The 11,639-nt window shown below is 38.0% G+C and overlaps 2 protein-coding genes across 4 annotated transcripts; one reads left to right on the top strand and one right to left on the bottom strand.

The window, feature by feature from the left end:
* The first annotated feature begins 613 nt into the window (after window positions 1-613).
* On the top strand, window positions 614-6,668 carry LOC112522631 (probable ubiquitin-conjugating enzyme E2 24). Its single transcript, XM_025131883.1, has 9 exons — window positions 614-703; window positions 1,089-1,541; window positions 1,636-2,911; window positions 3,151-3,285; window positions 3,904-4,290; window positions 4,441-4,504; window positions 4,958-5,097; window positions 5,366-5,677; window positions 6,169-6,668. The coding sequence occupies exons 3-9, from the start codon at window positions 1,646-1,648 to the stop codon at window positions 6,415-6,417; spliced, it is 2,553 nt and encodes an 850-aa protein (XP_024987651.1). The 5' UTR covers window positions 614-703; window positions 1,089-1,541; window positions 1,636-1,645; the 3' UTR covers window positions 6,418-6,668.
* On the bottom strand, window positions 6,661-10,042 carry LOC112522632 (probable 2-carboxy-D-arabinitol-1-phosphatase). 3 transcript variants are annotated; one of them, XM_025131885.1, is made up of 7 exons: window positions 9,764-10,042; window positions 8,739-8,890; window positions 8,484-8,603; window positions 8,313-8,412; window positions 7,769-7,908; window positions 7,271-7,350; window positions 6,661-6,993 (listed from the first exon to the last, which is right to left on the bottom strand). In XM_025131885.1, exons 1-7 carry the CDS (start codon window positions 9,906-9,908, stop codon window positions 6,867-6,869), a joined length of 864 nt encoding a protein of 287 aa, XP_024987653.1. In that variant the 5' UTR covers window positions 9,909-10,042; the 3' UTR covers window positions 6,661-6,866. The 3 variants fall into 3 exon arrangements, with proteins under 3 accessions (XP_024987653.1, XP_024987654.1, XP_024987655.1); XM_025131886.1 differs by having other exon boundaries at window positions 8,325-8,412; XM_025131887.1 differs by having other exon boundaries at window positions 9,788-10,041.
* Between the last annotated feature and the right edge of the window lie 1,597 nt (window positions 10,043-11,639).

The raw sequence follows: 11,639 nt of genomic DNA, 5'->3' as shown, positions 1-11,639 counted from the left end.
TTAGGTTATATTCCAAATTTTTATTGCGACGACTTTTACCACAATAAACGTTTACTGGGTAAATTGTTATATACGATGTCGATTTGGTTGACTAAAATCTTACCCAGTAAATAAATAATAGTATTAAATTTTACCCATAAACACTTACCGAAATAAGTATTTAATAAAAGCAGCTGGTAATTTACCTTTATTACCGGTTTATAAGATATGAAAGAGAGGAAGAGGCAAAAGGAAGATATAGTTTGGGATTTGGATGGAGAATAGAAGGAAGAAAGAAGGGTATATTCTCTTCTTATAATCGGATAATTGTTGTCTTTATATCCCTTCTTCCCCATTCAGAATCTCACTTCCATCCTTTTCAATTTAACAACCAACACATTTTAGAGAGAGAAGCAGAAGTTTACATTCTAGAGAGAGAAGCAGAAGCTGAAGAACCAAAATGTTTGATATGCTCGATCATGGCGTGATAGAGGGGATTTGGAGAGGAACCTTACCTCTCTGAACTCCCCACAAATACAATTTCCTTTGTGTCTCTGTAACGCACAATTTCAAGATACAAAATTTGGCTTAATCTGTGCCTGTGTCTGTTTCAGTGTGTGTGTGTGTGTGTGTGTGTGTGAGAGAGAGAGAGAGAGAGAGAGAGGATTAAAGGGGGCAATTAGGATTTCATGGTTTCCTCTATCATAGTTCTTGGCTGCAAATGGTACGCTATCTTTCTTCAATTTTGCTTCTTCTTTTGTTGTTTGCTTTCTGCGTATACAAAAGTAGGAAAAGAGGATATTTCTGTGTGAATTACGTATCTTTCTATGTTGTTTGATTAATGGATTGTCAAAATCACTTAGAGTTACACGAAACCCACCATTATTCTGACACAAGTGCCTCATATTCTAAATTAGATGATGAAGAAAGTCATACATACATACATATATACACAATTGCCTCATATTCTAAATTAGATGATGAAGAAAGTCATACATACATACATACATATATACACACACACACACAGAGTCATGTAGAAACTGTGAATCCAGACATTTATGCTACATTGATGAAGAAATACTGGTCTGAAATCTTTCTTTCAACAGGTACAGAAGCTAAGGGATCATGGAGATCTTTTTTCCTGCTAGAGAGTAGATCATCTTGCGAATCTCCATGGCATAACCTGCAATTCGATTCCCTTTAGTGCTTGCTTCTTTTTATCCTTTATGTGTATCTCTTTTCGGCTGATTCATTCAGCTACTTGATACCAGAACTTGGTTGAAATCAACGATTTAACCCCCGGGCAAATCTCCTTTGGCAAATTTACATATTGTGACTTCCAATCGAACTTAGTTCCTTTTGGGGTCATTTGGCTATCTATACGTATAGATTCTTGAATATATATCTATCGGGCAAATCTCCTTTGGCAATACCAGAATTTCTGGTGGAAACTTTGATCCCCATTTCTGGGCATCGGGCAAATCTCCTTTGGCAAATTATCTCCAATTTCTTTGGAAGATACTATCACTTACTCATACCAGTTACTTCCATATCACAAGGTACCTTTTTGAATCAAACCATATTTTTTGATTCTCTTGTTTTTGTTATCTTAATTTCGGTCTAATCCCATCAATGGTTGATGCTCTTTTAAAGGATTGGAGTGATGGATGTGTTTGTAAGCGATTTCGATAGCTACAGCGAGAGCAGTAGCTCCGATGATCAAGAAGATGATGAGTTTATGTACGGTGGACAAGCGAGCTGTATTCTCTTGAATCTTCAAGAAACCATCGGGAAAATCGACGATTTTCTTTTGTTTGAGCGAAAATATGTCCATGGGGACATTGTTTGCTTGTTGAAAGATCCATATTCCCAAATGGGTCGGGTAACAAACGTCGAAATGGTTGTGGATTTGGAAAACCTTAATGAGAAGAAATTAAATGATATCGACTCCAAAGAACTCCAACGGATCCGTTCGATCTCGACGGGTGATTACGTAGTTTCTGGTCCATGGGTCGGTAAAGCAGACCAGATAACGGATTTCGTGACCGTCTTGTTTGACGATGGCACGAGATGTGAATTTACAATAACGGGCATGGAGAAGCTCGTACCGGTATCTCCAGATATGGTCGATGATTACCCTTACTATCCTGGACAACGAGTCAAACTCGCGAACTCGACCATCTCAAAGTCAACCCAATGGTTCTGTGGATCCCGGGAAGTCAAACACGATGAAGGCACCGTATGCACTATTGATGCGGGGTTGGTCTACGTGACCTGGCTCGGCTGCGCTTTGTTCGGTTCAGAGAGCCAACCGGTGCCACCATCTTTACAAAGCTCGAAAGACTTGACTCCCATTTCGTGTTTCACTCATTCGCATTGGCAGATTGGCGATTGGTGCACCCTACCAAAGATTCGGCATTCGGGTGTCCATAACCAATCAAGTAAGTCACCGGAATTTCAAGAAATCTTTGTGATTGCGAAGATAAGATCGAAAATTGATGTTTTGTGGCAAGATGGAAGTGAATCATATGGGTTAGATTCGAGTTCTCTTGGTCCGATTAACACACTTGATGCTCATGATTTTTGGCCTCATCAGTTGGTTCTTGAGAAAGGAACATGTGATGATCAAAATGATCGCAAATGGGGCGTCGTGAAGGTTGTGGAGTCGAAGGAAAAAACCGTGAAGGTGAAGTGGGAATCGGAAACCGAAGGGGAAGATATGGAGGAAACAGTGAGTGCGTATGAATTGATCGAGCACCCTGACTATACGTATAGTCACGGTGATCTAGTTTTCAGGCTTCATAAAGGGCAGAATTTCGAAGATACTGAACAGTTTTATAGCAATTGTCACCTAGCTCGCATTGGGACCGTGATTGGCTTCAAAAACGGCGTCGTTGAAGTGAAATGGGCTGCTGGTTTTACGTCTAAGGTGCGGATTTTCTTCTGAGGCCATGTTTTACAACCATTAGGTAGCTTATTGAAAAACCTCTGTATAGTTGGCTATATGCTAACATGTCATTTTAGGTCATTTTACATTGTCATCTATCTTATTAGCTAACAGCTAACTTAGCTGGTTAGTTTGTTGGCCAACACATAACTCTTGGTTTTCCTCCGTATGTTTGGCTTTTGCTCGGTTGGTTTCTTATTGGACATTCGATGCTCATACAGGTTGCTCCTCATGAGATTTTTCGAGTGGAAAAATCTGAGGGCATATCGGCTACACCATTGCTCAATAACGACAATATCGAACCAAAGCTAGAGAAGTCGGAACATGATAACCACACACCGGACTCGAGAGAAAAGGTAAAACCAACCCGTTCCCTCTTGCACACTCACAACATTTGTCGTTTCAATAGATATTAGAGAGGACACATAACAAGCCGGGGGTCTTTCACAGAAACAACCGCTCTATATTTTGGGTAGAGGTCAGGTCTGCTTATATCTTACCGTTCCCGTACACCACCTTTGGGTGGATATATCAAGTTCCTTTGGTTTAATTTTGTTATGTTTGATAGATATACTCCTTCTGTCCTAAAATAAGTGTCAACAGTTTTATTTTGGTTTGTCCCAAATATGAGTGCATACTTTTCGATTTCACTCTTAACTATGAGATGGAGGAGTTAATTACTCTATTGATTTCTCCCTCTGTCCCAAAATAAGAGTCCACATTTCTACTTTAGTTTGTCCCAAAATAAGTGTCCACTTTCAAAAGTAATTGTCTACTTTCCAGTTCTACCCTTAATCATGAGATAACTACATTTATTACTCCCTTTATTGTTAAAAATAAAATTATCATTTAGTTAATTAAATATTGTAATAACTTGACGTTTCTGAAACTCTGTGCCTCTTTCGTTATGGACATTTATTTCGGTAGCGAGCGTATAGGCAACAAAGACTTGACTTTTATGTTATACAAATCAGAATTTGTCGGATTCCGACGATGATGAGAAGGATTGCTTAAAGACGATATATGATTCTACTACTTTTAATGTCTCACGAGCTGCTATCGGGTTCTTATCCAATGTCGCTACACGTCTGTTTGGATCTCCCCTATACACATCATTGCCTGTTGCTTCAGACCATGTTCCTGGAAACGGTCCGGTATCTGGTTTTGACAGTGAGGAAGATGATCAGATGTTCGTAGAGACATCCACGGAGGCAGAATTCAAAGAAACGGAAGAGTCGAAGGGTGTTTCGGTTTCATCGGCTACCAAGACTATGAAAGAAATTCGGCAATTTGATATGGTCAACGACTGCTCGAACCACCATTTCATTGATAGTCCTGGAAAGGGCTCGATTTCGAGTCAGGTGAGAGCTTAACTTCGAAAAAGACTTGTGTTTCCCTGTTAACCGATGCTATTTATAGTGCTTTTTTAAAGAGTAATATTATGGGGATCTACATATTTTCACAATTGTCTATGGAATTCGAACCTGAATTCTATTTACGATTCCTCGTAGGTGAAGAAATGTTGGCTAAAGAAAGTTCAGCAAGAATGGAACATTCTGGCGAACGATCTTCCAGGTGAGACGTCTTGTCGGTTTTTTGTAGGATACGAATCTCACAAACGGTCTCTTTGCAAAATGTGAAGAAAGATCGTCGCAAACACTTCGCCGTTCATTTTGGTATCTCGGATATAATATCTCAAACATTTAGACCAAAATATGTTACACAAAATAGGAATGAAATACGTTGCTTTTTATACGTATTTTCACATGTAAATCAGGTATCTAAAAGTGTTTAAATTGTCAAGGTACCAAAATGAAGGTTTTGAAAGTACGATTACCCAACAGGAATCAACCAAAGTATGTTGCATTTTCATGCAATTTACCATTAACGTATGTATTACACATCACTAGTGATGCTTACCATGAACATTTCTAGCATTTAAAATTTACAAAATTTTCTTCGATCATAAGTAATAACGACACTATCAATTCTCGTAGCAATTTTGAATCTTGATGTCTAATTTGACAGAAACAATATATGTTCGTGTCTTCGAAGAACGGATGGATCTAATACAGGCCGCGGTGGTTGGGGCACCGGGAACTCCGTATCACGATGCCATTTTCTTCTTCGACATTTTCCTTCCTTCGGAATATCCTCACGAGCCTCCGGTAACTTCATTTCTTTAAATCATAATATTTATATACCATGAATACTCACTCACCCTCCTCATCTGTGGTGATTTTGAGGCCTTTGACCTCCCAGGAGGCTGGGCTCTACCAGTAACGCAGGTACAGTTGGGCCAATGACCCATTCACTGTGGCTCCTTAACAAAGCACTAGTATGCGTTAAGAAAACCGAACCATGTTTTAATTCGATGGGTCTTGTTGCTCATGGCTTGCATTTTTGTGTCTTACGTGGTTGCTTGGTGTCATGCAGATGGTGCATTACAACTCTGGTGGGCTTCGAGTCAACCCAAATCTATACGAGTCGGGAAGGGTGTGTCTTAGCCTTCTTAACACATGGACAGGCACCGGAAGCGAGACGTGGAACCCTAACGGGTCCACGATTCTTCAAGTTCTGCTCTCTCTTCAGGCTTTGGTCCTTAACAAGAAGCCGTATTTCAATGAAGCCGGCTACGATCAGCAGGTCGGAAGTATCGAAGGGGAAAAGAATTCGTGTAGCTACAATGAGAATGCGTTTCTCATGAGCTGTAAATCGATGCTATATATACTTCGCAAGCCACCTAAGGTACAAACTATCGTTTTTGTTCTACTTTTGCCGTATTTGGCAACCAAAAGTTGGCTTATTTTTTGAGATTATTAAAAAAACCGTTTGGTTAGCCATAAACTTGGACCTTTTTTTTTTTTTTCCAATTATGCGCTTATATTTTTCCAATTAATTTTGAAACATGTACTTTTAGGTTATTTTACATTGTCATACACGCTAGTTTTTACCAAACATGACTAGTTTATCAACTAGGTTATTAGCCATGTAACAACCCGTCCCACTTGGATATAAAAATAGATCTGTGAGAATCTTATAAGTTCAAAGTTGTAGACGACGAATAACTTTCACCATGATTTTAAATTGAATTAGAAATTATTGCGACACTCTATTGCTCTGGGTTGGGGGAGTTACAAGCCAAAAGCTAGCTTATTAAACTTATCAGCTAATTTGTCAAAACTGCCGATTCTATGTTTTTTTTATGACTAATGCTTATTGTTGGCGAAATAATGCAGCATTTTGAGGCGCTCGTGGAGGAGCACTTCCGCGAACGCTGCATGCATATCTTGAGGGCTTGTAAGGCCTATCTCGAAGGGGTTCCAATAGGGTGTGCGTTTGGTAGCCAACCCGTTGAGCTCGAAGCTCAGAAGGGTAATTCTACCGGTTTCAAGATCATGCTCGCAAAGCTCGTCCCTAAACTCGTGGAAGCATTTACATCAAAGGGTTTTGATTGCGCAAATTTAGTAACTTGGCATGGTAAGTAATCAAATAATATAGCTAGCGTGCAAGAAGGACGACATCTGTGCAAAAATAACGTTCTATAAGGTAATCAACTATTTGCCCCAAATATACGACTATAATAGGGATGTGATGTGTGATGTGTGATGTGTGATGTGTGACGTGTGATATGTAAAATATAGGGTTTCTGCTGTTTTTCAATTTGGAGTTTTAACAGTTTGTAACATTTTTACCTTGTAACATATTCGTCAATAATAACAAGTGCGGTTGGTTTGTGGATATAGTTTTATTACCAAGGAATGAAATGAATTCGATCCTATATTTTAAGGGCCCTAAACAATTTACCCATTCGACTCGACTCGACTCGACTAGAATCTCATAAGGATTAGATACAAGCACAATCATCGGTATCTCGAGCACTTCTTCTTGATGGCTTCAATCTATAGCTCGTATTCATAGATATAAAAGATCGTGTTCAATAAAGATACGTGTGGTCCGTGTACATATGAGCCGTCATGTTCAAAGACTGAAGCATGGCTTCCCCTTGCTTGTTGAATTTAAACACCGATATTCCCCCATTATTCACATCAAACGCCCGAAACCTAAACCACAAAACAAACACTCGGTTTCGTGATATTGCAAAACATGGTGACCCTAGTGCACCACGGAGTTTTTTTTTTAACTGTAGGTGTCCAGACCAACTTATGCACACCTCGATTAATCTCATGTGGCCCTAAATATAACAGCCAGAGCATTCCCCAGTTGTGGCCCTGAAGAGATTCAAACTAACGACCTAGAGGACGAACCCCAAGGGCTTCTTAGCTTTTTGCAAAGCAACAGTTTCCATGACTCGGGATCCAAGCTCAAAAGAATACGTACCTCTCTGGGCTTAGTCCAAGAGCAGCGCAAATTAGCGCCCGTAACATTGATTTGTGGGTCACAACAAGAAAATTCTCCCCCTAAAAAACGGACTTTTTGTTAGCCACAACGGTTATAATCTCCATCCAATGAAGATTGCAACACATACTTTCAGAAATATGTTTGACTGATGATCAAATGTCTAAAATACCCTTCTGTAATGTCTAAACATAAAGGTGATGACATGGACTTCACAACGGGGAAATAGGTTATTTTAGTTTGAAGCTACGGAAAATGAGAACACTACGATAAATGACCTCCCAAATCCCAAATGGTACGGCTTCCATGTGACATGTAGGTAAACTGAACCAAACGAGCCCAATATTTCCCACCCGGAGGTGGGGTCTAGGGAGGGTAAAATGTACGTAGATCTGACCTCTACCCTAAAGGGTAGAGTGACTGTTTCCGTCACAGATTAGTATGATAGACAAATGCAAATGACGATATAGCTTTTCTTACAGGTGTGAACAAGATTTCCTTCCAAGCGATGCTTGCAGTGTCCCATAGTTGCCGAATGGGATAGATGCCATTTACATGGAAATTCGACGGATCTCCTCTCCACTTTGTGTACTCCTTTGGATATATTCGCCTAGCGTCCTCTGTCTCCAAATACTGAAACTCGTTTATTATGATTAAAAATATCGAACATGAAACAATCGATTTCACACAATGCATACCAAACTCGACATATAATGAGTTAATCTAATCTGAATTCGATCCACACTTAGAGGAGTGCTGACTCGGTCAGCATCAGCTAGTTTACCTAAAGACTGATCTGACTATCAGCATTATTAAGTTCACTTACCGAGTCACCACAAGATTATAAGGGTATATTATCAGTAATCACTTACTACAAAACACTTGGTAAACAACCAATTTCAGTCAATATGTACCCAGACTGCACGCTTACCAATCTGTATTCGTAAACGACCCCTTATAATATCAAATATGTAGAGTTTTCATACAGAAACAAGTAAATAGTTCTGAAAATGTATATGCAGACTATTTTTCATGCCTTCAAGGTAGAATAGATGTGCTTCCTTCAGGGTATCAAGAAAGATCAAGGACTCTTCCCTCCCTGCCCACATGATTTCAGCAGTCGACTGCAACAACGTTATCTTTAGAATACAATTATGTGTGATTAATTCACTTAAAACAACAGTTTCATAGGAACCTTGGCTCGTGAAATTGGACTCGAGAAACATTGATCAAAGTGTATGTCTACCAAAGCTTTCTTGCATCTTTCTGCTTGCATGATTCCAGTTTCTGTTAAGATGGACGAGTTTGAGCTTCCCTGAACGTATAATAATCAGCGGAATCAATCTAAATGTTACGATAGTAAAGGTATGCAAGTTAAATTTATCATTGATCGTCACCGTTATAAGATCTCCCTATTTTGTGATTGAAGGTAAGATGAAGGATAACAAACCTGAACCCTGCTTTCATCATTCCAAGTGCTTAAGCCATGCCTTACTAGAGTGACTTGCTTCGGGGCCGACAGTAACTTGTGTGTAACGGAAGTTGTTGCTTTACTGAAATCGTAGGCACCACCCGTCACCAAACCATCATTTCCAATTGTCCCTATAATGGTTGCATATAAGCCATATGAGGCAATAATCCCCATATATGAGAGTTCATATCAAGTCTTATTTTTCAGTAATCGAGGCCGTTTACCCAACACAAATTGAATTAAAAAAAGGGTATACGCTACCCTCTAGGTGCCCCGACTTTTACTTCTCCCACAATCATCATAAGGGAGGTAAGTCACGCAGATCACAGACCATAAAGGGTGGTGACCAGGCTCAAAGCCGAGACCTCACACATAAGGATTACACCCGCGCTTTGCCACTGCGAGATTGCTGGGGCAACTCAAATTGGGTAAGAGATAACCAAGAGTGTAGTCTGGGGGTTGTTTGATAGTTACTGAATGATTTGGTGTAGAATGATTAAGAGACTCTTATGATATAGTGCAAAATAAAATTTAATTGTTTGGTAATTGTTTACAATGAAATTAGGCGCTGAATGGTAAAGGGAGAGAGAGGGGCCCAAATACAAAATTATTTTGAAGATTTTAGAACCATTTTTATTTTATTTTTCCAAACAAGATTAATTTAGTTAATCTCAGTGTTGTCTCTTAATGGAATTATTAAGAGGCAAACAAACAATCCCTTAACACTAATTGAATCAGCATATTTGTGGGTCAGAGAGTATTGGTAAACCGCATCCCTCCCTCTTACCCGGTGAGTGGTGGTCAACAGGCAGTAAATGACACCCGCTAAGATTACAACTTAAAAGTTAAAACCTAAAAGCAAGACGCATCATAAACACTTCAAAGGATTTTGTTTGTTATGGATCAAAATCGCTTCTTTCCAATTTCCATAGAATCATTTAAAACCCATTATCATGTACAACAGAATTACGCAATTTAATTCAACGACAAAGATTACCATTTACCAGTGGGTAGGGTTAGCTCTGGACCTGATGATGAACAAAGAATTCGAAATCTTGGAGACGAACAAGTCGCGTAGAATTGGGGAAACTTATCTGCATTAGAATTGAAGGGTAGATGAGTTGTTGTGAGAACAAGTCCAGAGGTCATGTTATTGATAAAATTGGGGAATTTTGTTGGGGGGGTTTTCAAGTTTAATGTTTGTTTGCAGGGAGGGAAAGGGAATGGTGGAGAAATGATGGGACGAATAGGGTTGAGTTATCTTGAATGGTGGGGGCATAATCTCCTTCTCAAAATGGTGGAGATGACGAACAACATTCGGGAATACTCAAAATACAAAATAGTCCTGATTTTGGTGGTTTTATGTATGACAATCAATTTTTCACCCAAAATATGCACTTGCAAGGAAAATAAAGATTCTTTCATTTCTAGAAATAACCATGAATTCAGATAACTTTTTTCTCCATTGTGTTGCATGAAATTCGGGTGAATTCTCAACATATATGATTTTCATCTATATTATAATTGGTATGTAAAGTTTGGGAACTTCGGAACGCGAAAATATTTTTTTTACTATAAACAATCACATATGATACTATTATTCCATCACATGTGATACTAAATCAGAGACGCGAACGATTTTTGATGCGATCTTGGTTGCGGGCCAAGTTGGCCTTACATCACTAAGCCTCCTCACAAGTATTATCACATGTAATAAGGTTGTTGTTTATATATATATATATATCATATGTCATTGTCCCGTCCCAATTGCCAATTGCAGGTTGAGTTCATCTTTACAAAAAATTTCGCATGTCTTCGAGAGATTCTATAAATGTATCCGAGAAATCTTTGATATCATATATATATATATAGAGAGAGAGAGAGAGAGTGTGTGTGTGTGTGTGCGCGCGCTGTGGCATTTAGTAGAATTGTAACATATTGTGCAATTTATAACACCATCCAAAGAGTTTTAGATGTGTGTTTTGGATCTTGCTGAAACCATAACTACTTTGAGGTCCTAGGGGTATGGGATGGTCCAATCATTGGTATCTGTTTTATTCCATTACTTTCGTGTATAAATACTACGACAAAATTAGCTAGGTTTATAGGACTTCAAATATCTTAATCAATGTTTTATAATTAAATTTATATATCATAAAAAGTTAAGTAAGTATTACTTTGATACGACATTTTAAGTTTATACCTTCATAATACATAACACTGAAATTAGATTTACTAAGTTTTGTTGATTTTAGTAAGCGTTAGGAAACAATAAATCTTAATAAGACTTTCAGATCTACGTAGAGAGAAATATTGGCAAAGCATAAGAATGACAACCAGTTTCTGGAGAGAATAAAACAGAAACCGATATAATATCTACAATTATGATTTAGAAAAGAAAAATACAAAGTTATGTTTTCTTTATTTACATTTTCAAGTGATTTATTGACTTAAGCAACCAGTAACTATATAGTATTCCATGTCAAGATTGAAGCTTATATTATATAGGGAAAAGTCCGGAAAAAATCCAATGAATTTTAGCGTTTTGAATAATCAAGTTATTGGACAATTTTTTAGAACAAACAAGTCCTTCGATATTTTAAAACATGTTAAATAACTTATTGGATTTGTTAAAACCTATTAGATACATTCTTATGATTTATACAACTGGTTAAATGTGGTAAAATAATGAAAAAGTCTGGAAAAAAAACCAATAGACTTTCATATTTTGAACGATTAAGTCCTTAAACATTTTTTGAACCAAAAAAATACTTACATATATAAAATGAAACAAATATAACAAAAAAATACTTGCATTTAAAAAAAATACTTACATTTAAAAAAAATTATTCAAGTTAATCATCAATCATGTATATATAC

Source organism: Cynara cardunculus (assembly GCF_001531365.2).
Source record: "Cynara cardunculus var. scolymus isolate 2C chromosome LG 12, CcrdV1, whole genome shotgun sequence".
Classification (NCBI taxonomy): domain Eukaryota; kingdom Viridiplantae; phylum Streptophyta; class Magnoliopsida; order Asterales; family Asteraceae; genus Cynara; species Cynara cardunculus.
Note: the sequence above shows the minus strand (reverse complement) of the source record. Positions and strands in the feature narration are given on the sequence as shown.

Coding starts and splice junctions, on each gene's coding strand:
- LOC112522632 (XM_025131885.1), bottom strand. CDS start 9,908: ATGACCTCTGGACTTGTTCTCACAACAACTCATCTACCCTTCAATTCT. Junction 8,891..9,763: donor AGAGCTAACCCTACCCACTG/GTAAATGGTAAT, acceptor CAACCATTATAG/GGACAATTGGAAATGATGGT. Junction 8,413..8,483: donor GTCCAATTTCACGAGCCAAG/GTTCCTATGAAA, acceptor ACGTTGTTGCAG/TCGACTGCTGAAATCATGTG.
- LOC112522631 (XM_025131883.1), top strand. CDS start 1,646: ATGGATGTGTTTGTAAGCGATTTCGATAGCTACAGCGAGAGCAGTAGC. Junction 3,286..3,903: donor CACCGGACTCGAGAGAAAAG/GTAAAACCAACC, acceptor TATACAAATCAG/AATTTGTCGGATTCCGACGA. Junction 4,291..4,440: donor AGGGCTCGATTTCGAGTCAG/GTGAGAGCTTAA, acceptor GATTCCTCGTAG/GTGAAGAAATGTTGGCTAAA.